Source organism: Bidens hawaiensis, unplaced genomic scaffold (assembly GCF_021521415.1).
Source record: "Bidens hawaiensis isolate Kalapana, Puna unplaced genomic scaffold, B.hawaiensis_p1.1 tig00023408_1, whole genome shotgun sequence".
Taxonomy (NCBI): Eukaryota; Viridiplantae; Streptophyta; class Magnoliopsida; order Asterales; family Asteraceae; genus Bidens; species Bidens hawaiensis.
The window spans coordinates 311,176-339,057 of NW_027493673.1; the positions used below are offsets into that span (position 1 = coordinate 311,176).

General features: G+C 36.7%; 1 protein-coding gene and 1 long non-coding RNA gene across 2 annotated transcripts; both read left to right on the top strand.

Annotated features, from left to right (window-relative positions):
* The first annotated feature begins 8,929 nt into the window (after window positions 1-8,929).
* LOC143567491 (uncharacterized) lies at window positions 8,930-10,455 on the top strand. Its single transcript, XR_013141426.1, has 3 exons — window positions 8,930-9,032; window positions 9,398-9,458; window positions 10,104-10,455. It is a non-coding gene; the product is annotated as an uncharacterized LOC143567491 (long non-coding RNA).
* A 3,118-nt stretch (window positions 10,456-13,573) lies between these two features.
* LOC143567492 (protein STRICTOSIDINE SYNTHASE-LIKE 12-like) lies at window positions 13,574-14,996 on the top strand. The gene is made up of 3 exons (XM_077053898.1): window positions 13,574-13,857; window positions 14,163-14,417; window positions 14,495-14,996. The coding sequence occupies exons 1-3, from the start codon at window positions 13,595-13,597 to the stop codon at window positions 14,976-14,978; spliced, it is 1,002 nt and encodes a 333-aa protein (XP_076910013.1). The 5' UTR covers window positions 13,574-13,594; the 3' UTR covers window positions 14,979-14,996.
* Window positions 14,997-27,882: the final 12,886 nt, after the last annotated feature.

A 27,882-nucleotide genomic window follows, 5' to 3' on the forward strand; every position in this document is an offset into this window, starting at 1 on the left:
GTAGAAGCCATTCCTTGGTAACCAGAGCCTCCTAGAGGGCAGCTTGAGCTTGGTTACGGGCGCGTTCGGCTTCACTTTTGTTAAGGTTGGCAAGCAACACTTCTTTAGCCGCAGCCTCTTCGACGCCCTTAAGCTTACGCTCAGTATGGTTAAGCACGCCCCTCTGGTCCAAGATCTCTTGGAGTTTCTTGGCGTCTTCCAGGGCCAAGGCATCATGAGCCTGTTGGAGCCTCTCTAATTTGGCTTTAAGTTCCTCATTCTCGAGGCGTAGAGGCTCAACAACAGCTTCAGCCTTGGTGGCCCTCTCAGTTGCGTTCCGTGCAGTTTCCTTAGCCAGCCGAAGCTGTTCGTTAACAGCTTGGGCAGCCTTGGAACGGGCCTCGAGACGGGCCTGAACTTCAACCTCAAGGGCCTTGAAGGCCTTCTCCTTCTCCGCAGCAACAGCGGAGAGCCTCCTGTTCTCCTCTCGGACAGCCTGCGCCTGAGCTACTTCTTGGATCCGAGCTGCCTTTAACTTGTCGTTTTCACGGCAAAGCAGCTCGACGCGCGGCTGCATCCGGGCTAGGAGAATCCGGAGCTCATTTGTCAACCTACCCTCCTGGTAGCTGGACATGGCTTCCCCCAGCGCACCAGCGGGGGCGGCGTGGCGCGCCCATTCGACGCAGTCTACAGGCGTCCGAAGGGTGGTTCCCCGGCGGATGTTCCACCGCGGAACAAACACCTCATTCGAATCCGACACTGCAAAAACAAAAGGCAGTTAGGAAAAGATGACACAAAAAAAAAAAAAGAGGCCAAATTCACCCTACGCACCTGTAGGGTCGACAACATGCCGGTAGCCGCCGAACCCATCACCTGAACCTAACGGATATAGGTCAGGCAGATGGGAAGGAGGCACAGATTGGCTTGACGCCCCAACCCCGGACATACCTGAAGGACCGGCCGTAGTCGCCGGCGCCGGAGGAGGCATGGCGGAGGCCGCCATGGTAGAAACCAACGGAGGTGAACTCACCGGAGGTGAACTCACAACCGCGGCCGCGACTGTGGAAGAATCCACAGAAACACTCACCGCCGGCTCAGTGAAGGAATCAGTGAATATGGCACTGACAGCCGGCGGTGACGTCGTCACAGTTGGAACAGTTGGCTCAACCGGGTGAGCAACTGAACCAACTGAAGCAGGCGCAGTCGCCTGGGTCATCGCCTCAGGTAGGTTGACCAAGCCTACCGTCATGGGTCCGGAGGTGCTCCTCCCCGCTCCACCCTGGAATGCGGTAGCATCCACGCCTGCACAAAGAAGATAAGTATAATGGCGGAAAGATATGAAGTTAAAAAGTAAATGAAGTTTGTACTTACGGGTCCTTTTGAGCTTGAAGGTGCGAACGGGCGGGGACTAGCCCGATGAAGCCGGCCTCTTCATACCGGTCACCGTCGTCGTCCTGGGCTGCTCGGAGGTGACAGTCGTCTCAGCCTCCGGAGCAGTGGTCTCAACACCACCTGGGTTCCCCGCCGCCTCCTCGCTCTCGGTCTCCGAGTTTGACCGGTTCCCCTGATCGGCGGTGGAGGCAACCTTCGCCTTGCCTTTTCCGCCAGCAGCCTTCTTCTTCCGCGTCAAGAAAGGACCGTCTGCGGATTCCTCATAAGAAGATGACAGAATTAGAGGAATTCCGGCAGAGGTTTCAGCATTGAGAGGGCGAGGGTTAAATAACTCCTTACCTGGCCGCGTGGCGCTCAGAATCGGGTGGCCCGGCGGGTAGACCTCCACAAGCCGATCCCTCGTTTGCTCCAAGATGGACAACTCGTTCTCATCAAGAGCACGGGTACCCATCCGAGCGGGACCATCAGCTTCCCGCGGGTACTCCCGCTTCCAAGACCGAAGACTGCGCTCGGTTGCGCAGATCTTCAGACCCTTGATCCGATTGACCAAGGTATACCACCCCTGGATGCACCTCTAAGAATAGAAGGTCATCAGGCGGTCGACATGGGGCTCCACGCCCAGAATGAGGCACACCCATTCAAAATGGCGGATCTTTGCGATCGCCATTGGGTGTACCTCCGTCAGGTGCACACCGTGTCTCTCCAGAACACGGTATACAAACTTCGTCAATGGGAACCTGAGATTCCCATAGATGAAGAATGCAGCATACACCCCTATTTTGCCCTTGAGGGCATCATACACCGTCTTGTGTGGCTCAGGAAACTCAGGCTCGAAAGGCTCGAGCATGAACTTCCTAACGATATACTGATACTGGCCGACGGGAAGAGCACACTGGCACTCGCCAGCAGTACTCTTATCGTCCTTATCAGAAGTGGACGACGGATTCTCGACGAACACGTCAGACTCCTCGGCAGTAGCCTCAACATCATGGGAAGAAGACATTCTGGAAGGATGAAAGGCAACGATTTCAGGAGAATGCTCGACAGAAAGGTTAGAGTATTCGCCGGAAATCGCTTGAAGAAGAAAGAAGTGAGTGTGGATTAAGATGCACTCTCTCCCCCTTTATATACTCATTGCAATAAATGCGATGAATTTAATGCGGAAGAGAGAGAAATCACAGGTGCAATGAAACTATGACACGTGGCAAAGAGCAAGCGGGCAACAGCTGTTGAAAGGACGCGTGCCATAAATTTCGCGCCCACGCGCCTGAAAAAGCGTCTGGAATGACCATATACTGTCACGTCGTCATAACTTCCTGCACGTCCTGAAACTGTCAGAAGAAACCGTCGGACTACTCAACCGTCCTTTCAACAGTTGGGACTGTTCTTATCCTTTCACCAACTCTTCGAAATTCAAAAAAAATTCAAAAAGATTCAAAAGTAAGCGGGAATATACCCCTTACCTTGGCAACCAAGTAACCATAAGACGGGTGCGGGTACAGTGTCAAGGCAAAACCCTTCACATACTTAGCACCCGCAGGGAATTGAAGCCAGGAATACCTTGGAAGTAAAGTAACTATAAGACAAGTGCGGGTACAGTGTCAAGGCGAAACCCTTCACATACCTAGCACTCCGCAGGGAATTGAAACCAAGAAGGATCTCCTGGGCCATGCTTGCGGAAACGGGAATAACATCCCCGCATAGCGGGAACATCGAGAACTAGATTGTTTGAAGCTCCAAGATGGAATTGGTTGTTTAACATAATTGATCACTATGTTCAAAATTACCAAAACCTCATGGAGAATCTACACAACTGGAACTCAACGCTCCTGACTTGCGAGGAGGTTACAGACCTACCCGCATCATACCCAAAGATCAAGCAGAAAAGTCAGGAATTTCTGCACGTGCATTAGGACTTCCGCGGGAAGAATCCCCATGGAAAACCTTAAAACTAAACCCTTTTCAAAACCTTTTGCTTAAGTCCAAAAGTTCACCTCACTTATTAACAATGCATGAGAAGAACATTGGACTGGGGGGACTTGAAGAGGTAGGTCCCAGCAGAGCCCAGTTGGACCCGCAAGACTCACCTCAAAGAGGGACGTCTGCGCAGTTGAACCCGCAAGACTCACCTTCAACAGGGACGTCTGCGCAAAGGCTAAACTCGCAACCCCTTGATGAGGGACGTCTGCGTAGAAACCAACTGGGCCCGCAGGACCCACCATGCTCAAAGACGTGACGTCCTTACGCGCAGTACGCAAGCTGTTCCAGCAGGAAAAGCCTCCCAATGGTGAAGTACTCCGCCTGTTCCCGCAGCTGCGGATACAAGCCATCAGGGAAGGCTACCTGCGCAGCAAGGCTACACGCACAAGGCACTTAACTCTTAAATAATTCAGTAATGTCACCTGAAGAAGGAGTGAGCAAGCCGGGAACACTCCCGCCCAAATAAGCCAGTCCGTACGATACTGGAGGATCTTTTGTACTGTACCTGACGAGGTATGGACAAAAGATCTGACCAAAGATACGACAGCTCACTGACAACAGTATGACGAGCAGCACGCTCTTGTACTGTATGTCACTATTAGCCGCTGCCTACTCACCAACCTGTCGGAGGACGTGCATAGCCTGCAGTTGGTGGAACAGGAATAGTACACAGCCGGCCTGGTCACTATCAGCTGCTGCCTACCCACCAACCACCAGCATGGCATGTGCGTAGCCCACAGTTGGCAGAACAGGAACACTATTCAGCCGGCTGTACCTGCTTGGAAACCTACCTTCGGCTATAAATACTCCAACACCTTGGAATGGTATCATCTTATCTCATATCTCATATCTTGATATATTACCTGATATCTGCTCTAGTCATTCTCTTAATATACACTTATATTCAAGAGCAATCTAGTCTGATTCTCACGCCGGAGGGTGGTCACAAGGAGGTACCCCCCCTTCTCAGTGACGAGCTCACGGTGTCTGTTTTGCAGGTTATCAGAAGAACCATCTTCGCCGGATCTAACCCCTCGTGGGAAACATCTATTTAACCCCCAGATTGTCCATAATCTGCCCGGGGTCGATTAGTGTTTCTTCAGTGGTGGTTTGTTTTATTACTTAAAATCAATTCTTCATTAATTTGTTTGTGGTTTTCAGTTTAATCGGGTTTGGTTGGTTACGGGCTTTAAAGGTTACTATTTTCAGTTTAAATTGGGTCATTTGATTACGAGAAGATTTTTTAAGTTTTTTTTTTGTTTGCTTTTTAAATCCAGTATGCTATTAGAAATGATGTAACTGAAAGTAAGAGAAATACAATACGTTTAGGGTATTTTTTTTATTATTTTATGTGACATGGTATTTATTATAAGAATTGTTTGCAAATTTTTTTATAATATAATTTTAATTGTTCAACCCGTTTAGTACCGGGTACCTAACCTAGTGTATATATATATATATATATAACATATTTTCGATTGGATTCGTCGCCATAGTTAGACCATGAACTAAAATTAATATAGAGTATTAACAATTTCCTTTTGAAAAAGCTAAAACGATAAGAAGATGACCAAGCAAACAAGCATGCATAGAGAAGTATCAATAGATAGAAATGTTTTGGAATACTCTTCTCATCATATATCCAAATATGGCAAATCCACCAATATTTGTTATATTGTTTTCTGTATCTACTTTAGTATCTACATATGCTCATTCTATCTAATTATAGTGATCAAATTTATATCTAATTTAACAATAACTTCACCAGGTCGAAACTAAACCCAAACCTGAGACCAAAAAGTGTTTTGTCAAGACAGTCTTGGCCTGGGGTAGAGATGTTCAAAACGGTTTGGGACTAGGAACCGGAACCGGTTCCTATATTCAAAACCACCTTTTAAACCGGTTCCAGGCTCGAACCGGTTAGGGAACCGAACCGGTTCTCCCACCCTCGGACCCCTAACCTATCTAACCGGTTCTTACCGGTTCCTGTACTGTAACCGGTCAAAAAACGGCTATTTTTGACCCCAACGGTCAAAAAACGGCCAAAAAAACGGTTAGGAACCGGTTCCGGTTCCAGAACCGGTTCCGGTTCGGTTCCGGTTCCTACCCTCCCCCACTCAGAAATGCAAGAACCGGTCACGGATCATCGGGTTGAATCAGATAGGGTCCGGTTCCTACAAAAAACGGGTAGGAACCGGTTCGGGTCCACCGGTTCGGTTCCAGGAACCGGTTTTGTTGATCATCTCTAGCCTGGGGTGTCTTGGGTTTCTCAGGCCAAATCCGAGTCTTGCTCACCACTAGAGGCGTTAACCACAACTTTTAATTTGTTACACAAATTAAGGTGTAATTTAAACTTGCCTACATAATTCATATTTTCACAATTTCATATATCCCTAAAAACTTTTGTGATATCATTTTCAATTTATCAATAGCTAATAGCATTTCCTTTTCATTTGTCTTCTCTATAATGACTCTATGAAAACTTACGAAATCCTAGACTCTAGACACTACCATAAAGTCGTAAACCTAAAACACTAAACTCGATCATATGACTTCAGAATTTGAAGAATAGCCTCTTTATTTGTGGAAGAGGAGAATAAAATGGTGTAAAAGTGTATTTGATATTATAATTTTCGTTAAGGTGTGAGGGATTGTTGAGTTAACGCAACAATGGTATATATATAATTGTAACTGCGATGTATTTAATAATTTGATATATTGTTTTGTATGATATTATGTTAATTATAGAGACTTATAAGAACTATCTTTGATTTATTATTTGACTGCAACAAAAAAGGGAAAAAACAAAAACATTATGGTTTCTTTGTTTTAAGATTTCTTAGGTTAGTTAAGTGGCTTGTTGACGACATATCATAATTCGAGGGCTAAAAGTGAAATATTCTCATAGTTCATATAAGGTTTGGTTAAGAACCGTTAAGTTGGTGTAACTACAGTGCTAACAATGTTGTCAACTTTGCAAGTAGTTTTGTTAATACCCGTTAGGTTGAATCAGACTAGGCTTAGAATTCAATTCCTTTCGTTCATTATGAAGTTGCTCTTGTAATCGTTTGATAGTTCGATTCAATGCCATACGAGTGATTCTTGTTATCTTGTTTGTTTCAATTTTGTTATGATACAAAATGGTAATCAAGAAATTAAAAGCTAAAGATAGGTGAAAGAAGAAATCACATACAAGAATACAAGAATGAGATCTTAAGGTCATCAACTACTGCTTAAGCATCTAATAGAACTATTACAAGTTTACATGTATAACCCTCATACTGTTGAAAAATTATCATTAACCCCCTCTATATATTTGTACCCTGACAAATTTGACTCCTAGTTCAATTCTATAACACTTATATCTTCCAAGAAAGAAAAAAACAATAAGTTTCACACGGTCGCCTGTGAGTATTTGAGATCGGCTTGTTAAAAGTTCGAATTGAGCATACCTTAATCAAACTCGAGCCTGAGCTTGAGCCTAAAAATAAACTTGCAAAATAAATGAACCGATCTTCACTTATCGAGCTCAAGTAAACTTGCGAGCCTAAATGAGCCTATTAATTATATAATTTTTATTTAATATATTAATCGAATATTTATATAATAAATATTGTATATAAAATCAGGATAAAATTAACTAAATTTATATTTTCACAAATAGATAAAACTGCATTTATGCCTCAACCTTCAGTTCTTTTGTAGCAAATAGCATTTGAAATTGTACTAAATTTTGTTTCAAAATACATAAGTTGATAGCATCTATCAAACACTAACTGAAGTTCACTGATCGTATCAATTATCAAACCTGCAACAACACATAAATTGTAATTACCATTTCTAGCAACAATCCTCAACAAATCTTCATTTCTGTCAAAAATATAACATTTCCTTTTACAATTCAATTATTGATTTCCATATAAAGTGTTTTCTCATGTTGTGTTTTTTGTTAATATTGCATTTGGAGCTTGGACTGGATTTAATATTAGGCTTGTTGCTGAAGAGTTGAAGGTCCAAGATGTGAAGGTCCATTTGCTATTATTTTCCATTCAATATAACATTTGGGTATATAAAAAATATGACGAGACTTTTAGTGTGCAGAGATTATTATTTTCTTATCATCTGTTTCTTTTCTTCTGTATATTCGTCACTTAGGTTTTTGATCATTATTCAGTTCTTGAAAGTTTACTTCGATTTATATAAGGGTAAAGTTGAATTTCTGACATGGTATCAGAGCTGAGAGTTCTCTGAATCCATCGGCTTCCGCTTGATATCTGAGATCTGTGGTGTTTTAGGGTTTTTCATCAATTTGAAACCCTAGATCGGTTTTGTTGGTGCTGATCGTTATCTTCTTGTTGACGATCTATGACGTGTTCTTGAAGAGATTGCCCTTGCACGTAACCCTAAGTGAAGGTTATGGCTATCCTCCGTTTGTGCTTCTTAATTCGGTGAGATTGTTCCTCTCTTTTACGTTTCTGTGTTGTTTTTTTTATTCTTGTTGGCATTAGGCATTGATTGTTACTGGACTAGTCGGGCCAGGTTGAACAACAGGGAGATCTCCTGTTATATTTGATTTACGTGTGCATCGTTTGTGTCTTGCTCTTTTATGCTTGTGTGACTCGGTTTTATCTGTGATTAACAATGATTGATGCTAGTAGTAGTAATGAAACTCTTATTAGTAAACTTGATCCTAGTAATCCATTATATTTACATCCTAGTGATTCAAGTAACTTGTCAATAATTAGTATCAAATTGAAAGGAACTGAAAATTACTCTATTTGGGCTAATGCTATGAAATTAGCATTACAAGTTAAAAATAAATTGCGCTTTGTCACTGGTAAATGTTTAAAACCTACTGAAAATCAAGTTTTAATTGATCAATGGGATATATGCAATTCGATAGTTTTAACTTGGATTTTAAACTCGGTATGTGAGGAACTTTATGTTGGGCAAGTTTATTCTCAACAAGCCTATGAGGTTTGGGAAGAACTAAAAGAAACTTGTGAGAAAATAGATGGTTCAGTGGTGTTTAACTTGTATCAAAAAATAAGTGTTTTAAGCCAAAATGGATCGTCTGTATCAGACTATTACCACAGGTTAACTTCAACGTGGAAACAGCTTGATGCTATGGTTCAATTACCTTCATGTTCTTGCCAAGCATTAAAACATCAAAAGGCTTTAATGATTTCAATCAGTTAATAAAACTTATGCAATTCTTAATGGGGTTAGATGATATCTATCATCCTGTTAGAACAAATCTTCTAACAAGGGAACCTTTGCCTACCGTCAAAGTTGCGTTTTCAATTGTTTCCAGAGAGGAGTCACATAGGAATTCTAGTGGCTCATCTAAGGGACAAAACCCAAAATGTTGGGTTTGTATCTAAGAACTCTCAAAACTTTGACAATAGGAAGAGGTTTAATAGAGGTCCAAACCCTAACTTAAAATGTGATCACTGCAATAAAATTGGTCATACTGTGGAAAGATGTTTTGAGTTAGTTGGTTATCCACAATCTAATAAACCTAAACCCATAACTAGACAATTTTCTTCAAATAACACTTATCCTGGCAAAAGTTCCTCTCCAACTGTGTTACTATTCTTTAACTCCTGAACAAGTGACAAAGTTATTAGGATTGTTAAAAGAGAAAGGTGATGTCGGACAACAAAGCTCCAATGTGGGAGGTAATAGTTTTTGCAATTTCTCAAATCAATCGTTTTTTAAAAGTGTTTTCTGTTTTAATAGTAAAGATTCATGTAAAACCGAGAATGGTTGGGTTGTGGATTCAGGAGCCAACCAACACATGGTGATGAATGATAAAGATGTTTTTGATTCAGTTGATGTTTCAGAATTTAATATTTCAGTTAAACATCCAAATGGGTCTAATGCTTATGTAACTAAGATTGGAAACTTAAAATTAAACAAAGATGTTATTCTCACAGATGTGTTTGTTGTTCCTGAATACTTTGTTAACTTGTTGTCTGTGTATAAGTTAGCTAGAGATAATAAGCTTTCTGTTTTGTTTAATGAAACAAATTGTTACATTCAGGATTCACTCACAAAGAGAACCCTGGTGACTGGTAGTCAAATTGATGGTCTATATTTTGGTGGTGAGTTATCTAAGAATTTTAAAGTGAGTTTAATAGTTTTGATCAATTGAATTTGTGGCATATTAGGCTAGGCCATCCCGCACATCAAGTACTTAATGTCTTAAAAAAGGATCTTAAAATTGGTTATGTAAATGAGTCTATACCTTGTGAAACTTGTCATCTAGCTAAGCAACGTAGAGATCAATTTCCTTTAAGTGATCATAGATCCACGTGTAGGTGAGTTAATCCACTTAGATGTTTGGGGTCCATATAAAGTAGTCAGTAAGGAAGGCTATAGATATTTTTTTTGACTGTCGTCGATGATTTCTCTAGAGCAGTGTGGGTGTACTTGATGAGTAACAAAGGGGAAGTTTTTTCTAATATTCAATGCTTTTATAACATGGTTAAAAATCAGTTTAATGTAAATGTAAAAATGTTTAGAAGTGATAATGGATCTGAGTTTGTTAATTCTCAAATGGAAAACTTTACAAAAACTCATGGTATTATACATCAAACATCATGTACCCATACTCCTCAACAAAATGGGATTGTTGAGAGAAAACATCAACACTTGCTTAATGTTGCTAGGTCTTTGCTATTTGAAAGTTGTGTTCCATTAAGTTTTTGGTCTGAGTGCGTTCTAACTGCAACTTACTTGATAAACAGGACCCCCTCTTCGGTGTTAGATGGTAGATCTCCTTATGAACAGTTGTTTGGTTTTAAGCCCCCTCTTAGTCACTTACGAATATTTGGTTGTTTATGTTTTAGTAAAGTTTTAAATAATCAAGATAAATTTTCAAACAGAGCTAATAAATGTGTTTTCATTGGTTATTCAAACAATAAAAAAGGTTATAAATTGTGGGATTTAAGTAAAAAACAAGTTTTAATATCTAGGGTTGTTAAGTTTTATGATAATGTTTTTCCTTTTAAAGATGTTGTCTCTTTTAAAGAATTTGAAATCATTACTGATAGCTCTATAAATAATCAAAAATTTTTTGATCAATATTTTTTTTGATGATACAAAGTGTTTTGTAAGTGACAAAACACCCGATGATGAAGGGGGGATACTCAAGATACCTTGACCAGTGATCAGCTTCCTAGTAGCATTTCTCAGTATAATGATATGGTTGATATTATTAGCTTCCTAGTAGCATTTCTCAGTCTAATGATATGGTTGATATTATTCAGCAATCATCAAGACGTGAGAATAGCTCTGGTGAGGTAGGTTCTAGTGTTGAAGTAAGTGCAGAAAATAACACTCCTGAGGGTACATTTTCAGATGATAACAGTTCCAAACATACTGAAGTTGGGAGATCTAGAGGATCTAGTTTACCAAAAAAGTTACAAGATTATGTAATTGAGGGTAAGGTTAAGTATGGGCTCGAAAATGTTTTGAATTATTCCAAACTTTTAGGTGAAAATTTTTGTTTTATTTCTAGTCTAAATAAAACAATTGAGCCTAGAAATTTTAGGGAAGCTTCAACTAATAATTACCGGGTTGAAGCTATGAATGAAGAAATAAGTGCATTAAATAGAAATAATATTGATAAACAGGACCCCCTCTTCGGTGTTAGATGGTAGATCTCCTTATGAACAGTTGTTTGGTTTTAAGCCCCCTCTTAGTCACTTACGAATATTTGGTTGTTTATGTTTTAGTAAAGTTTTAAATAATCAAGATAAATTTTCAAACAGAGCTAATAAATGTGTTTTCATTGGTTATTCAAACAATAAAAAAGGTTATAAATTGTGGGATTTAAGTAAAAAACAAGTTTTAATATCTAGGGTTGTTAAGTTTTATGATAATGTTTTTCCTTTTAAAGATGTTGTCTCTTTTAAAGAATTTGAAATCATTACTGATAGCTCTATAAATAATCAAAAATTTTTTGATCAATATTTTTTTTGATGATACAAAGTGTTTTGTAAGTGACAAAACACCCGATGATGAAGGGGGGATACTCAAGATACCTTGACCAGTGATCAGCTTCCTAGTAGCATTTCTCAGTATAATGATATGGTTGATATTATTAGCTTCCTAGTAGCATTTCTCAGTCTAATGATATGGTTGATATTATTCAGCAATCATCAAGACGTGAGAATAGCTCTGGTGAGGTAGGTTCTAGTGTTGAAGTAAGTGCAGAAAATAACACTCCTGAGGGTACATTTTCAGATGATAACAGTTCCAAACATACTGAAGTTGGGAGATCTAGAGGATCTAGTTTACCAAAAAAGTTACAAGATTATGTAATTGAGGGTAAGGTTAAGTATGGGCTCGAAAATGTTTTGAATTATTCCAAACTTTTAGGTGAAAATTTTTGTTTTATTTCTAGTCTAAATAAAACAATTGAGCCTAGAAATTTTAGGGAAGCTTCAACTAATAATTACCGGGTTGAAGCTATGAATGAAGAAATAAGTGCATTAAATAGAAATAATACATGGGACATTGTAGATCTTCCAAGCGGAAGAAAACCAATTGGTAGTAAATGGGTTTTTAGAATTAAGTACAAATCCACTGGCGAGATAGAGAGATACAAAGCTAGGTTGGTTGCAAAAGGTTTTAATCAAAGGAAGGGAATTGACTTTGATGAAACTTTTTCATCGGTTGTTAAAATGGTAACTGTTAGGTGTGTTATTACTTTAGCTGTTGAAAATGATTGGTCTTTGTTTCAACTTGACATTAATAATGCGTTTTTGTACGGTGAATTGCATGAAGATGTGTACATGACATTATCTGAAGGTTATTTTTCTAAGGATGATAAAAGGGTTTGTAAACTTAAAAAATCCCTATATGGATTAAAACAGGCACCCATAATGTGAAGTCAAAAACTGGTTGGTGCCTTGATTAATATAGGATTTGTTCAGAGTAAATGTGATTATTCTTTATTTATAAAAAATCAGAATAACGTGTTAATTTTTTTGTTAGTATATGTTGATGATATAGTCATTACTGGAAATAATGCTAATGAAATTGAAAAAATAAAAAATGAATTAAAAACAATTTTTTTGATTAAAGATTTAGGACTGTTAAAATATTTTTTGGGTATTGAAGTTTTAAGAACTTCCGATTGGATTTGTTTGTCTCAAAGGAAGTATTGTGTTTTCTGTTAATATTGCATTTGAAGCTTGGACTGGAGCTTGGCTGGATTTAATATTGGGCTTGTTGCTGAAAAGTTGAAGGTCCAAGATGTGAAGGCCCATTTGCTATTATTTTTCATTCAATATAACATTTGGGTATATAAAAAATATGACGAGACTTTTAGTGTGCAGAGATTATTATTTTCTTATCATCTGTGTTTCTTCTGTATGTTCGTCACTTAGGTTTTTGATCATTATTTAGTTCTTGAAAGTTTACTTCGATTAATATAAGGGTAAAGTTGATTTTCTGACAATTCCGTAACTGCTATCTCTCCAATCTAGCATATTTATAAATTAGAAATGATTCATATTATAGTTTGTTTAACGACCAAGTTATAATAGGTATTTAATGCAGCATATATATTTATAAATTAGAATAGGGGTGCAAATGAGCCGAACAGCTTGCATACTCCTTGAGAAAACATGAAATGAGCCGAGCCTTTTCCAGCCTCAAATAAGGCTCATTTAGTTATCGAGCTTGAGCTTGAGCTATATATGGGAAGATCGCCGCGCCTTAACGAGCTTAGTGTATTTTAAATGTCTTTTGGACTTTTATGTATTAATTTTACGCTGCACAACCGAGGTTTGGCTCGTTTAAGGCACACAAACTCGAGATGAAGCAGATTGTAAAAAGTTAAAAGTAAAACAATTTTTAGTCTCAATTAAGTTTCATTTCCAACAAAGATCAAGCTGTATGAGGTCACTCACCATTGTTATATGTGTATGGCTCTAAGAGAAGCATATACAGCTCCATACATTATATATAAATAGAGAATAATAGAGTACCTAGGCAAAATTTAGTCAGTTTCATTCACGTAATGTTAAAGACACGTAACCAAAATTTTCTAAAATTAGAAATGATTTGTTTAGTGAGAATCTGCAATGACGATAGAGAATCCCAAATGACGGCCCTAACAAGTAATTACGAGTTGCGACATCATCACGTATCCAAAGACCTCGATGAAGCAACTATTCTTTTCTATAAATAAGGCTATGCGCGATACTATTGAAACACACATCCAAGCATGGCAACGTTGAAAATCTTAACATCATCCTTGCTTTATGTTTTTGTTGCATTACTTTCCACTTTTGTTGTTGTTTCCGGTCAGTTTGCCACATTTAGTAAGCTTGAATTACCTCAAGGGGTTTCGGGCCCTGAATCGGCTGCATTTCGTGGGTTTCTCTTGTTTACCGAAGGTCCCTTTACATCCGTATACGATGGCAGGATAATGAAATGGCAAGGCCCTATTGTAGGTTTCGTGGATTTCGCATATACTGCACCCGGAAGGTCTTTTTTTTTTTTGCATAATCAGTTGTTTTGTTCGTGTAGGGCCTAAGGCTGTTCGTGTTCGTTTAAGAACATATAAATGATATAAATGAGCGTGAATATAGCATTAACATATTTTGTTGTTCGTGAATAATACAAACATAATAAACTAGCAAAAGTGTTTATTAATGAAACTATCTTAAATGATTAAAACTTGATTTTTCATTAAATTATTGAAATTTAAATACGAGTTAAATGTCAAATTTCTTTTGGATTTTTAGTATATGCATCTTATTATTTTTTTTCCTTTTTAATATTTTGATTAGGAATAAGCAATTTTGTGATGGCACGACTGATCCATATTTGGGACCAACATGCGGAAGGCCATTGGCTCTTAGCTTTAATCCGAAAACCCGCCTTCTTTACATAGTTGATGCATTTTTTGGGCTTCTAGTTGTTGGGCCTACCGGCGGGCTTGCAACTCAGCTTGCTGGTGGTTTCAAGTTTGCACTTGGTGTTGATGTTGACTTGATAACCGGCAATGTTTACTTCAGTGATGGTAGTTTGACATATGATATCAGGTAACTATATTAACTCAAGCCATGGATTAAATGTTTACTAGTCTTGTTTTAACACATGAGTATCTTTTTTGATGTAGAAATACCACACAACCTGGATTTAAGCCCGATTCAACCGGTAGACTCTTGTGTTACGATCCAGTTAGGAAACGTGTAGATGTTTTGCTTAGTGGTCTCTCGGGCGGGGGTGGTCCGGCAGTTAGTCCCGATGGCACATTTGTTCTAGTGCCTGAGTTTAACAGTAACAGAATTTCCAAATATTGGCTAGTTGGGCCCAAAGCGGGTCAAGTGGAACTCCTGCTAAATAATGTTGGAAACCCGAATAAAATAAAGCGAGCAGGGAGATTCGGAGAGTTTTGGGTGGCACTTTCAATTGGATTCGTCCCGCCGACGCCACTCATCACACCTCAAGGAGTGAGATTCAATTCGAATGGAGTTGTGTTGCAAACAGTGTCATTTGCTACACAATTTTTCAATAAATCAATCACTTTGGTTCAGGAGCAAAATGGGAAACTTTATGTGGGTTCTCGTCTCACCAATTTCATTGGTGTCTACTCTAACTAGATAACCATTTGTTGTACCGCCTCACTAAAGAAGTTTGAATAAAACTATCATAATAATGAGTTTTTATAAGATAAAATCTTTGCTTGGAATCTTAAATATTCACTTATAGATTGCTACATGTGTAGCCAAGAAATAACATAAACCGACACTTAATTTAAATACTATAAACAGATCATGTTCTTAGAGATACATATTAACTAAATTATATCAAAACATGCTAAGTGCAAACACGATTGCTTTGAAAAAGGGGATTTTGAAATAAACTTAGGGCGCTTTCGATTCATATAATGAAATGGAATTAGAATTTGCATAGGATTTGGAATTTGAAGGAATTGGATTTGGAATCTGAACATTCTAATAAGAATTGGAATTTGAAGGAATTGAAATCCAATTCCATTCTTGTTGTGTTAGTTTTAAAATGAATTGGAATCGCCTTTTTTTTGGAAACATTTTAATTTTTTTAGATTTTTTGTTTTTTTATTTATATGTTGCGTTATAATTTTTTTTATTATTTTTTTTTTGAATTTTTTTAAGGGTTCTCTATTAAGATCAAAAACCTCTCAAAAAAATATTCAAAAATAATAATAAAAATTTCATAACTCAAAATATAAATCGAAAACAAAAAAAGTAAAAAAGAAAAAACTAAAATGGTTTATTCGTTGTTCTCGTTAAAAAAAACTCGAGAAAAGATTCCAACGAATTCACTTGAGATCCTCCACATTTTGGAAGGATTTAGAATCCCTTTATTTAAAGAAATTTGAAGGAATTAAATTCCAATTCCAATTCCAATTCCTTGGCAAACGAATACACCAAAATGAAATTAAGATTTCAATTCTAACGAAACGAACACGTCATGTCATGTGATTTTAATTCCAATTTCTTTGAATTCACACTAATTATGTGAAACGAACGCGCCCTTAAAATTAACTAAAACATATTTATTATAGAACTTTATTGAACAGTATGGTGAATTCAGATATTTAAAAACTAATTTCAACACTAAGGTATTTTCTTAATCCAATTCTAATTTATGATCATTAACAATTATGGTGCAATGATCTTTTTCAACTAACCGTTCATATGAATACTAGACGTCACGCCGTTCGGATATCCACTTTATCTAATGTCTTACCACACACTGTTCGGTGATTTGAGCAAACCCGCTACTTTATGCTCACGCCATTCAAATCTTAGTGTGCGGGTTGCAATGATAAAACTATCGGTTGTAACTAAACACTCACGTCGTTCGAAATGTTTAACTAAATCATGTGGCTCTATAACAATTTTAGGTTCATATACAAACTTAAAACATTATTTGTTCTTTTTATCAAAACTTAAAATATGATTAGGACTTTATATCGTTATGAACTTTAGCAGAATAATTAATAATGTGATCAAGTTTATTAATAATTTAATATATGATGGAGTAAGACTTGTTTAAGATCAAGAATCACACAAACAAATCATTCAAACAAATAATTCACATAATTGTTTCGCATAAGTTTCGATCTGAATCCAAAGAAAATAGAATCCTAGTGTGAAACCAAATTGATTTAGCCGGACATGGTGGCTAGATCAACCGAAACACATGATACGAAACAAAACATAAAACTAAAAGCTTACTAAACAAGAAACATAACTCAAAATCCAAATTGTAATCTGATGGTTCCGTGCTCTCTTCCGTCTAATAAGATTGATTCCCCTCAAATTGTCGTCCCTAATTTCTTTTTGAGTTATTGGATTTAAATTCTCCCAAATTTCAATCGTTGCCAGAAACACACCCGACTAAAGAAATACTTATCATCACTCCGAACTTTCACCTTATTTTCTTCTGGCATTCCAAGCGAACGCGAAACTTGGGTGTGTTTTTTTTTTTTGATGATGTGAAATTTTCGAAATGGCTTGGGAGTGCAAGAAGAAAATAAGGTGAAAACTGGGAGTAGTAGTAAACATTTTGTTAGCCAGGAGTGTTCTCGGCTAACAAGTGTAAGTTGAAAATATTTAAATCCAATAGCCGTTACTTTTTAAATCTTTGTTGTTCAATTGCTTCTTGGGCAGCCCAGTATCTCGATTATCTTGGCCCACGACTCATCTCCGAGTCTCCAACTCTTTTGTTTTTGTTGTTGTAGTCAAGGCCCAAACCAGCCAATTGTTTCTTTATCTTGTAAGTTGTAACCTTTTGTTTTATTTCCACTCGTTTGACTTTTGCATTAATTCCATCACAAGATGACGCAATTACCTTCCTTCTCATTCATCAATTAATTCAAACTTGAATTAATTTACCTTTTAAGATTTTATTCTCTAATAATTTCTTTAGCTTGATTGGTCTTCTCTTAAACCGATGACTTGATGTATTTTTTCCTCTTGAGCACTTTCATTAATTTCGAATGCCAAATGTCGTCCATTATGACTAGTTCGCACATACAAAACATTATGAAAACAATTCAAAGTAGATCTCATCCTACTAAAACGAGCTTTTCACCAAATAATGACTGAAATGCTATAAATGTACCTAAAAATGCAACACACACCCCATTTTCTTAATTTCTAGTAATCATATTATTAGATCCCTATAGGCCATACCATAGGGATGAAAATTTTCAAACCTTTGTTTTCAAGGCACAAAAAACTGTTGTTTCCTAAAGTTTCAAAAAAAGAAAATCTACAATTTTGAAGAAAGATGTCAACCAGTCAATAGGAGGGGTATTAGTAAACCCGATCCCATACCTGATTGTAAAATTATTTTCAATACATGTTGAGTATCCGATTACTAGTAGGGCATTGATCATGCCTATTAGTTTGCTAAAAATTAGTTGTTGGGATTCATAAGTACATTTCTTATTGTAGGGGTATGGTACTAAACCCGGTTTTACGACCCTAAATTTATTATGTTTGGCTTATTTTATTATATGGACTAATACAATGTTATTAGGCTGAGGGGGTTTTGTGGAGGTAACCCTAACTGGGCTAGGCCCATTAGGGTACCATGATGGTGGCCATGAGGCTCTCTATATAAGGAGGTCTCCACCTCCTTATCAAAGGGTCATGCTCAATAAGAGCCACCACCACTTTTTTGTGTCTGTAAACAAGAGATCTTTTAGATTTCTTAGCAGTCACCTCCACACCCCCGAAAAACCATTGCAGGTCTCAAGCAGCTGATGAAGAAGATCAAGACGTGGTTCGTTCATCTCGAAAATCCGTGGAAACATCGTCATGGATCAGGTCAGATGCATTTCATGCTTCGACATTGGCGCCATCCGTGGGGGGGCTTGTGATGCGTAAGCATGTGTAATATGCGTGAGCATATGTGATGCGTGAGCATATGTGGTGCATGAGCATGTGGTATGAGGATTCCCAACCCTTAAGTTTGGCGCGTCCATATGGGATATTATGAGGATTCCTAACCTTTAAGTTTGGCGCGTAGCCATATGGGATATTATAAGGATTCCCAACCTTTAAGTTTGGCGCGTAGCCATATGGGATATTATGAGGATTCCCTACCTTTAAGTTTGGCGCGTAGCCATATGGGATATTATGAGGATTCCCAACCTTTCAGTTTGGCGCGTAGCCATATGGGATATTATGAGGATTCCCAACCTTTAAGTTTGGCGCGTAGCCATATGGGATATTATGAGGATTCCCAACCTTGAAGTTTGGCGCGTGGCCATATGGGATATTATGAGGATTCCCAACCTTGAAGTTTGGCGCGTGGCCATATGGGATATTATGAGGATTCCCAACCTTGAAGTTTGGCGCGTGGCCATATGGGATATTATGAGGATTCCCAACCTTGAAGTTTGGCGCGTAGCCATATGGGATATTATGAGGATTCCCAACCTTTTAAGTTTGGCGCGTAGCCATATGGGATATTATGAGGATTCCCAGCCTTTAAGTTTGGCGTGAGGCCTGATGCGCGCATGCACGGCGATGGAGTGGTGACTCGCGAGTGCGCGTGCATGGCGGAGGTCTCTTGCGCAAAACCCACATGGTGGTTTCCGCGGCGGCACATGCACGGCTGCGGAATGAGAATCCACGGGCGCGCGTACATGGCGGCGGAAGTCTGGTAATTTTTGGATCTGCAATTTAAGAGTTAGACCTGCAATTTTGAACCTAAAATCCAGGTCTGTAATCTAGATCTGGATCTGTAAATCAGATCTGGATAGATCTGAAGCTCGGAGCAGATTTAAAACCATCACAGATTCGGAGACTTGATCATTCGAGTCCGGCAGTTTCTTTTCGCACAGATCTGGAAGCCTCTTTTAGATTTATGGATCTTTTTGAGCTTTAATAGAACAAGCCTTGAAGCCTTTTTCTGTAAACTTCCAGATCTGGGTTTTTCCTGGGAGAGATCTGACAGCCGAGATGAAGATCGAAGGGTAGTTCGTTGCCGTCCCACGGATGGCGCCAATGTCGAAACATGAAAGGAATCTGACCTGATCCATGACGATGTTTCCACGGATTTTCGAGATGAACGAACCACGTCTTGATCTTCTTCTTCAGCTGCTTGAGACCTGCAATGGTTTTTCGGGGGTGTGGAGGTGACTGCTAAGAAATCTAAAAGATCTCTTGTTTACAGACACAAAAAGTGGTGGTGGCTCTTATTGAGCATGACCCTTTGATAAGGAGGTGGAGACCTCCTTATATAGAGAGCCTCATGGCCACCATCATGGTACCCTAATGGGCCTAGCCCAGTTAGGGTTACCTCCACAAAACATCCTCAGCCCAATAACATTGTATTAGTCCATATAATAAAATAAGCCAAACATAATAAATTTAGGGTCGTAAAACCGGGTTTAGTACCATACCCCTACACCTAGTATTCGTGGTGCGAGTGACACTTCTGGTGGATCTCATATCGATTACCCAGTGATCGAGGTAGTCATATTTATACTATGTTAATATATTGTGTTTTATATATAACATTTGTTTTTAAAAATGTTATATCATTTTGTAGGAGTGTGCTTCTTGTGAGTTGTTATTTCCTTACCATTCCAGTGAAGAAAAAATAGTCGGTACAGGGCTTGTGTATCCTACTGTGGATAGAACTTTAAATGAGGAAGAAATGGACGAAGGTTACGTGAAAGTCAAAGTCGATAGCATTGATCTAAATTTTGAATGCACGCCACTCCCTAAAGTTTCATGCTACAAAGAGCTTACAAGTTTAGGTAAAGCCCGTGGATCTTTTATCCAGTGGCCACGTTTTGCAATAAAGGTAATTTAATATACGAATTGCATATTTCTTTATTTATTTTTTTAATATGGTTTCTAATATGTTTCTTTAATTGTAGCTTCCAACCACATATGCAACTTCCCGTAAACCCTTGCATGCTTCATGTTATATACCACAGGTTAGAGGTTGAGTTACTTGGGTATGGGCAATATATAATAATATTATTTTTTTTATATTATAGCAATTTTGTTTGGTTTTGTAGTTTGGTCAAGTCGATGAACAAAACATAACTTGCCATCAGGTTGATTCAACTACCTTTGAAAATTTTGAGGATTTGGTAATCAACAACTCAAATTCTTATTCTCTCTCTCTCTCTTTCTCTCTCTCTCTCTCTATATATATATATAATTAAGAACCAGTGCACTAATAATTTGTTTTTTTAATTAATGTAGTTCGTTTCGGGTGCATCTTTTTCCACCTAACATGATGATGCTGCTTCAAAAGAACTAGATATGATGGTAATCAACAACTAATATGTTATATGATATATATATTTTAGTACCATAGTTATGAAAATCCTTTGTTAATAATGTAGTTTATGTTTGTTAATAATGTAGTTCTACAATGAAGTTCTTGTTAGACAACCTCCCGCTCCAAAGTTGTCAAAGCTCCAACAAGCCGTACAAACTGCCATGCGTAAGATCTTGACAGAGCGACCTGCTAAAATTAAATCATTGGCTTCACGATTAACACATCACTTTGCTGACGAGATGAGCTTTGAGGTTAATGTGCCTAAGGGGATGTACCTCGAGACCGAGTTCGGAACACTAAATGACCACGTTGAATATGAGTCGGTGTTGCAATTTTTAGCTAACGGGTGGCTTGATGCTAGCATGCTACATTGGTGCCAAATGTAAGTTTTGATTATTCTTTTTATCTTCTACAATTATATATATTTGTAAATACAGCTGAATTTTTAACCTTGTACTATTTATTTTTCTTGATATTAGGTATTTGTATACTTTGCAAAATCAAGATACTCAAGATACTCAAGTCGCCTTTTTCAGTGCCCAAAAAATAACTGGGGAAGAGTGCAACAAAAATTTTGCAAGTGTTAAAGAGCATTTAGTTCAGGTCTACAAACTTCATCACAACAAAAAGTATTTTATTGCATCATTTTTCCATAGGTAATATATGTTTTACTGTCTTTAGTATAATCTACTTAATTTTCTTTGTTTTATCATCAAATTTTTTAAACTGACTCATGTGGAACATAAAGGTTGGATTTTTATAATGACTTTTATCTTACTCTTATGTAGCATGCACTGGGTGTTGTTCATCATTTCTCCCATGGAACATAAATGCTGGATTTTAGATTCAGTTTTAATTAAGGGGGAAAAGAACAAAAGTGATTATCCTCTTTCAAAAGTCTAGGGGGAAAAAGAACAAAAGTGATTATCCTCTTTCAAGAGTAATAGAAGCTTCTTCTGGAGATGTATTTACTTGGAATATGATTAAGGTATGTTATGCATATTATATGGATTAACTATCTTGTATTATACATCTTTGAGTGATTATTAATTAATTTTCTCTTATAATTCTATGTAGTGTAAGCAACAAGAAGGATCATGGGAGTGCGGACACTTGGTAATAAGAAACATGTTTGAGTTCGTTATCAGCTTGCAATTTAGTTTTCCGAACAAGGTAAGTACTCTGTTATATAGATATATATACTTTGATTTCAGCGTTATTTTGGTTAATCGGTTTTACTGTTGTATTATTCGACTTTCGTGTTTGTTATTTGCTTTTGGGTTTTTTTTATGATTTGAGCATGTTTTAAAGTTTCGAGTTACTTGGGTTTGGATGATATTAGGTTTGGGTTTAATTAATATATTGAGTTTGTTACAATTCTTATCTTTTCTTTTTAGTAATTTTTTTAGATTTGGAATGATACAACAACTCTAACACCAGAGGAAATCGACAAGTTGATTGAGAATATCATGACGCGGTTCTTTATTTCGGTATTTGATGATAAAATGAGGGAGATAAAGCTTTGTTTAGAATCATGTATGAACGAGTAGGTTTTGGAAACGTGTTTGAACAAGTAGGTTTTGTGATCGTGTTTGAACAAGTAGGCTTTGTAATCGTGTTGAACAAGTATGTTTTCTGAATGATGTATTGTATAATGATATAAAGATTTTATTGAATTTGTTTGGTTTTGTTTTTCTTGCTGAATATTTATTCAGTTTTAGAATTTATATAAATTATATGTTGGTTTTGAAGTGAATTTAAATAAAATTATTATTTTTCAATTTATCACTTTCTTTTGGGCGGTTCTCATTTCTAAGATTGGGCATCACATTTTGGGCGGTGGGCGTCACATTTTGGGCGGTAAATATATCATTTGGGGCTTCTTTTAAGCGGTCATGCTGTATTTTGGGCGGTTCTTAAACCGCCGAGAATATCATTCTCATCTTTTCAGCGGTGGATAAACCGCCTGAAACAAGCAAATTACCGCCCAAAAGATAACCATTTTTGTACTAGTGACAAGGGGTTTATGTGTAACTACTTGATAAATTAACAAAGTTTTATTAAAGTTGAAGGATCATAATTGTAACTATTTTCTAAACAACATATTCTTAACCGTACAAGATGTCTAAAATACCATACTACCCTTAAATTTTCAAATTTGCATGCATTAGAGATTGTAATTTATGCAATAGTGATTGTACCTCTTAAATTTTAAGAGGTCCTTCACTCATGCATAATATATATAGTATAGATATAAATATAGATATAGATATTCACACAAAATTCAATCCTGCACAGTAATATTTTTACATCATGCAGAACATTTAAAATTAAGCCCATCCTATTAAGTGAATATATTCAGTACTGGGCTTACATGTCTAGTTTTGAGTTTGGTCTAATTGACATCTAGTCTTGGGCAAACGTATAACTAACAAATGTAATAAAAAAAAAGCAATCCCACCCACGGTGAGACTAAATGGACCTTTGCGAACGAGTTTGTAGAGCCTTTCACAATTCTGTAGATTGGGCCGGCTTGTTACCGTTTCATAGCCCATGAGCTAGTTCCAGTCTCATGCATGCATTAATTTGGATTAGGAAGAATAATAAGTCAAACGTTAACTGTTCCAATTTAGATCCTTGTAAATTGTAATCTCCGTTTGAATTATTTAAATTACAATATGCATTTTCATTGAAGATATATCGGAAAACATAATGACTAATGACCAATTAAGTCTTACGGATCCACTTTTCCACTACTTATCCACTGGTTTAAAGAAAAAAAAAGGGTAGAATAATAAGCAAACGTTTCCTGATGCAATCATTTGATTTTAATTAGGTACTTAAATATAGATTTTAGTAATCTCCATTTGAATTATTTGAATTGTAATATGCATTCTTATTGAATAAAATATTAGAAAATGTGCTCTACAAGCTCTTTCTTTTCTCATGTTGTTTTTTAAAGATTACTTGTGATCTTCTTAAAAAGTTCTATACATCTTCGCATAGTCTTTTCCATACCCACAAAACGCTTTTAAAATTTATGCCTATGCCGGTCACGTACTCTATTAAGCGAATATTTTTAGTTTTGGGATTACCAATATAGTTTTAAGTTTTGGGTCCATTAATTTGACATCTACTCGTGAATAAACAAATAACTAACAAACGTACTTACAAGGATAGGAAAAACAATGCAAAGGTGAGACATAATGGACCTTCGCGAACTAGTTTAAGGGTGAGCTTGTAGAGCTCGTTCAATATCATAGATCTCATGATCTCATTTCATGCATGCATTAATTAGGATCAGAAAGAATAATAAGTCAACGTTTCCTATTCCCATAATGTAGATTTAGTTAATTAAATATATAGATCCTAGTAATCTTCATTTGAATTATTTAAATTGTAATTTACATTCTTATTGAATAAACATATTAGAAAACGTGCTCCATGAGCTCTTTCTTTTCTTCTACTCCGAGGTAGCTGAATTTTTTATATTATTTTAACCAATTGTTTTTGCTGGGATCGATGACCAAGTCTTACGGATCCTAGTAATCATGTAGTTTTAGTTACTTAAAGATAGATCGATCGTAGTAATCTCCATTTGAATTATTTAAATTACAATTTGCGTTTTTGTTGAAGAAATATCAGAAAACATGTTCCACGAGCTTTTTCTTTTCGAATGTTATGTTGTTTTTTAAAGATTAGTTATATTTCTTGAACACGACAGATATTATTTACTTTCTTACAATTTGTTTCCTGAAATTTCCAACCGTTTTCGGCCTAAACCGGTCACGCAATATTAATTGTGCTATAACATAAATTATTATGTGTATAATAATCGTTTTTCATATTTGAAAATCTGAGGCGGGGCTACATGCAAGGAAACCATCCGTGCCTTATTTCCACGCCAGAGCTTATCACATGAAGAATTCGATCTTTTCTTACTGTGACGAGGCTAGATGTTTGCTATCCTATGTGCATGTTTCCTGTCGCTTCGGTTAGGTGTAACTACCTCTTCATGAGGAATCACAACCGTGCTGGACGTTCCCTTAAAACACATATGATATGTTCCAAGCCATTTTCGGTCTAAACCGTGCTGGACATCTTTTTTCTTCTGAAAGTTCCAAACTATTTTCGGTCTAAATCATCGTTCATTTACTTGTGATCTTATTAAAAAGTTGTATACATCTTCACATAATCTTTTCCATACCCACAAAACGCTTTAAAAATTTAAGCCCATGCCGGTCACGTACTCTATTAAGCAAATATTTTTAGTTTTGAGTTTACAAATATAGTTTTTGAGTTTTGGGTCCATTTGATTTGACATCAACTCTTGAATAAACAAATAACTAACAAACGAACTAGTTTAAGTGTAGAGTTTGTAGATCCTTTCACGAATTTCGTAGATTGGACTCGTTCAATATAATAGATCTCATGATCTCATCTCATGCTACATTAATTAGGATTAGGAATAATAATAAGTCAACGTTTCCTATTCCCACAATGTAGATTTAGAGCATTCCCGACCCGCCCCCATCCCCATCTTTATATTACACTGAAAAAACACTACATTTCTCTCTTCTTTTTAATTAAATAATATTTTTTTTATACTTTGATCATTACAGTTTTCTCTCTCCACCCTATAATTTATAAAAAACTCACTACTTTTTCCTAGATTTACAAAAGATCATTACTTTTTCTCTCTCCACCCTATAATTTACACTCACAACCACTCACAACCTCACCCTATAATTTACAAATTCTCCTCACATAATTATAAGGGATAGTTGAGAATGCTCTTAGTTAATTAAATATACAGATCCTAGTAATCTTCATTTGAATTATTTAAATTGTAATTTACATTATTATTGTATAAATATATCATAATACCTGCTCCACGAGCTCTTTCTTTTCTTCTACTCCAAGATATCTGAATTTTTTTTAAATTATTTTAATCAATTGTTTTTGCTTGGGATCGATGACCAAGGTGTTTTTTGTTTTGTATAGGTAAAATATTTGCAGTTTGCGGAGCACATCTGCATCTGTAGCAGAAGAGGTGGACCAAATCTCTGCAGTCTGTAAAAAAAGACTGTTTGTTTTTAACAAGTCTGCAAACTACTAAAATAAATAGAAAATTAAATAAACCAAATTTTTAAACATAAAAAAGGTCTTCAAACTTAAACTTTATGCAAACCTAATGAAACAAGATCTTCATTAAACCTGAACTTTCTACAAAAAAACTAATAATAATTAGACAATTATTTAAACTAACAATTAAACAAAACACTAATAATAATTCAACAAATCAAATTCTACAAAAAAAATAAATAAATAAATAAAAAGAAACTAATGAAACTTCAACAAATCAATTTCTAAAAAAACTAATAATAATTCAACAAATAATTTTCGAGTTCCATTTCTGGCAAACGGATCTGAACCGGAAAAAGGTTGCGATCGAGAATCGGGCGATAAGGGTTTCATACAAGTCTTCTGGGAATTCTTTCCAAATTTTTGGTTTCATAAACCCTTCTGGGGCAATCCCATGCACTAATATATTGAAGTTTTCGCCACTCATTACAAGCTTGTAATAATCATCTTCTCATGGACTATCTTCAAGGTTAAGATCACACCATCTACAAAGAAAATAAAGCTTATGACGAATATTGAATACCAAGCAATAATACAACTCGTGCTTGAAAAACAACTCTCGAGCTCCCGTAAGTTAATACGAACCAAGCTCAAGCTTATTTACACAAAATAAACCTAAATTGATAAACACGACATCAATAATCAGTCTATGAACGTCAATTAAACTTGATTTCAACAAATTCCGATCTTATAAACTTTTAATAATATAATCCAATACACAAATTCAAACCAATTACATCACATCATAAAATATAGGTCCAGTAAACAAATCAACGAAATAATAATACCTGGAGTTGTGGATGTGTGGAAGCATGCAGCGGACGTGGCGGAACTGTGGAAGGCGAAGGGAGGTATGGGGTGGTCGGAGGGGGCAACGGAGGTGTGGGGTGGCTGGAGTGGGGGCGGCGGCATGTAACGTCTTTGTTTTATTAAATAAATAAATCAAATATCTCGAGTTTATTTTAATCATCGTGTCAAGAAACGTTAATTAAATTAATTAACGTTATAATAATAATAATAATAATCTTTAATAATGTTAATAATAATATTAGTATTAATAATAATAATAAAACCTTAATAATAATAATGGCAAGATAATAATGCTAAAAATAAAAAATACATACTGCAAGGATGTGACCTGGATTTGATTCAAAAATAAACGAGACCCGAACCCGAGATCTGACTCGTCTAGAACCCATAACCCGCCTCCTACGAAACCGATGACGCATGGGACCCGTTTGGTAACACTTAAATGAAAAGGGTCTGTCGTAAGTAATGAAAGTAAAAGGAGTTAGTAGACGAAGGAGGACTTATGAAAATAAATAAGTATGTAATAATAATAAGAGCGAATCGTAAAGAACTAATAAATATAAAATACAATATTAATAAATGTCGTTAAGAATGTAAATTAATAAAGACGGTTCAATAAGAAGATGATGCCAAGTATATTGAATTAACAAGAACAATTTAAGAAAGGTTACCTGTCGGTTCAATTAACTTAAAAGTTAACCCCGTTAACTTAATAAAATAAGTAAAGAAGCAAATATGGAGATTAATACGTGTGTATTATTAACAGTTAGTCGGGCACAACTGAAGAGAGGAATTACCATTAACGGTGAACGCAACAGTATCCAGGTGAGTTCTAGCCCCTTTTATGTGTTATGTTTTCGGGGCTGTGTGCATACTACGATGTGTTTAGATTTATACACTTAACTTAATTGGTAAGTGTATATTAGATATATGTTTGCGTATGAATGTGAATGATATGGATTGTTTAACTAGTATGCACGTAGTGTTATATTAGTTATGATTGAAGAAAATAGAAAGAAAATGTAACGAAGGTAGAAATGGTATGGTATGTTAGAGGGTACCGAGCCCTAATAATAATCGAGGTATGTAGGGCACTGGACCCTTATAATATCCAAGGTAAGTAGGGACTGGACTCTGAGGATATCCAAGGTATGTAGGACACCGGATCCTTATTAATTCCGAGGTATGTAGGGTCTGGACCCTTATAATATCCAGGGCAAGTGAGGACCGGATTTTTATAGTATCCGA

What these genes read in the sequence shown, in the direction of transcription:
- LOC143567492 (XM_077053898.1), top strand. Translation starts at nt 13,595, where the DNA reads ATGGCAACGTTGAAAATCTTAACATCATCCTTGCTTTATGTTTTTGTT. An exon ending in GCATATACTGCACCCGGAAG is followed by an intron (nt 13,858 to 14,162) that starts GTCTTTTTTTTT and finishes TATTTTGATTAG; the next exon opens with GAATAAGCAATTTTGTGATG. An exon ending in AGTTTGACATATGATATCAG is followed by an intron (nt 14,418 to 14,494) that starts GTAACTATATTA and finishes TTTTTGATGTAG; the next exon opens with AAATACCACACAACCTGGAT.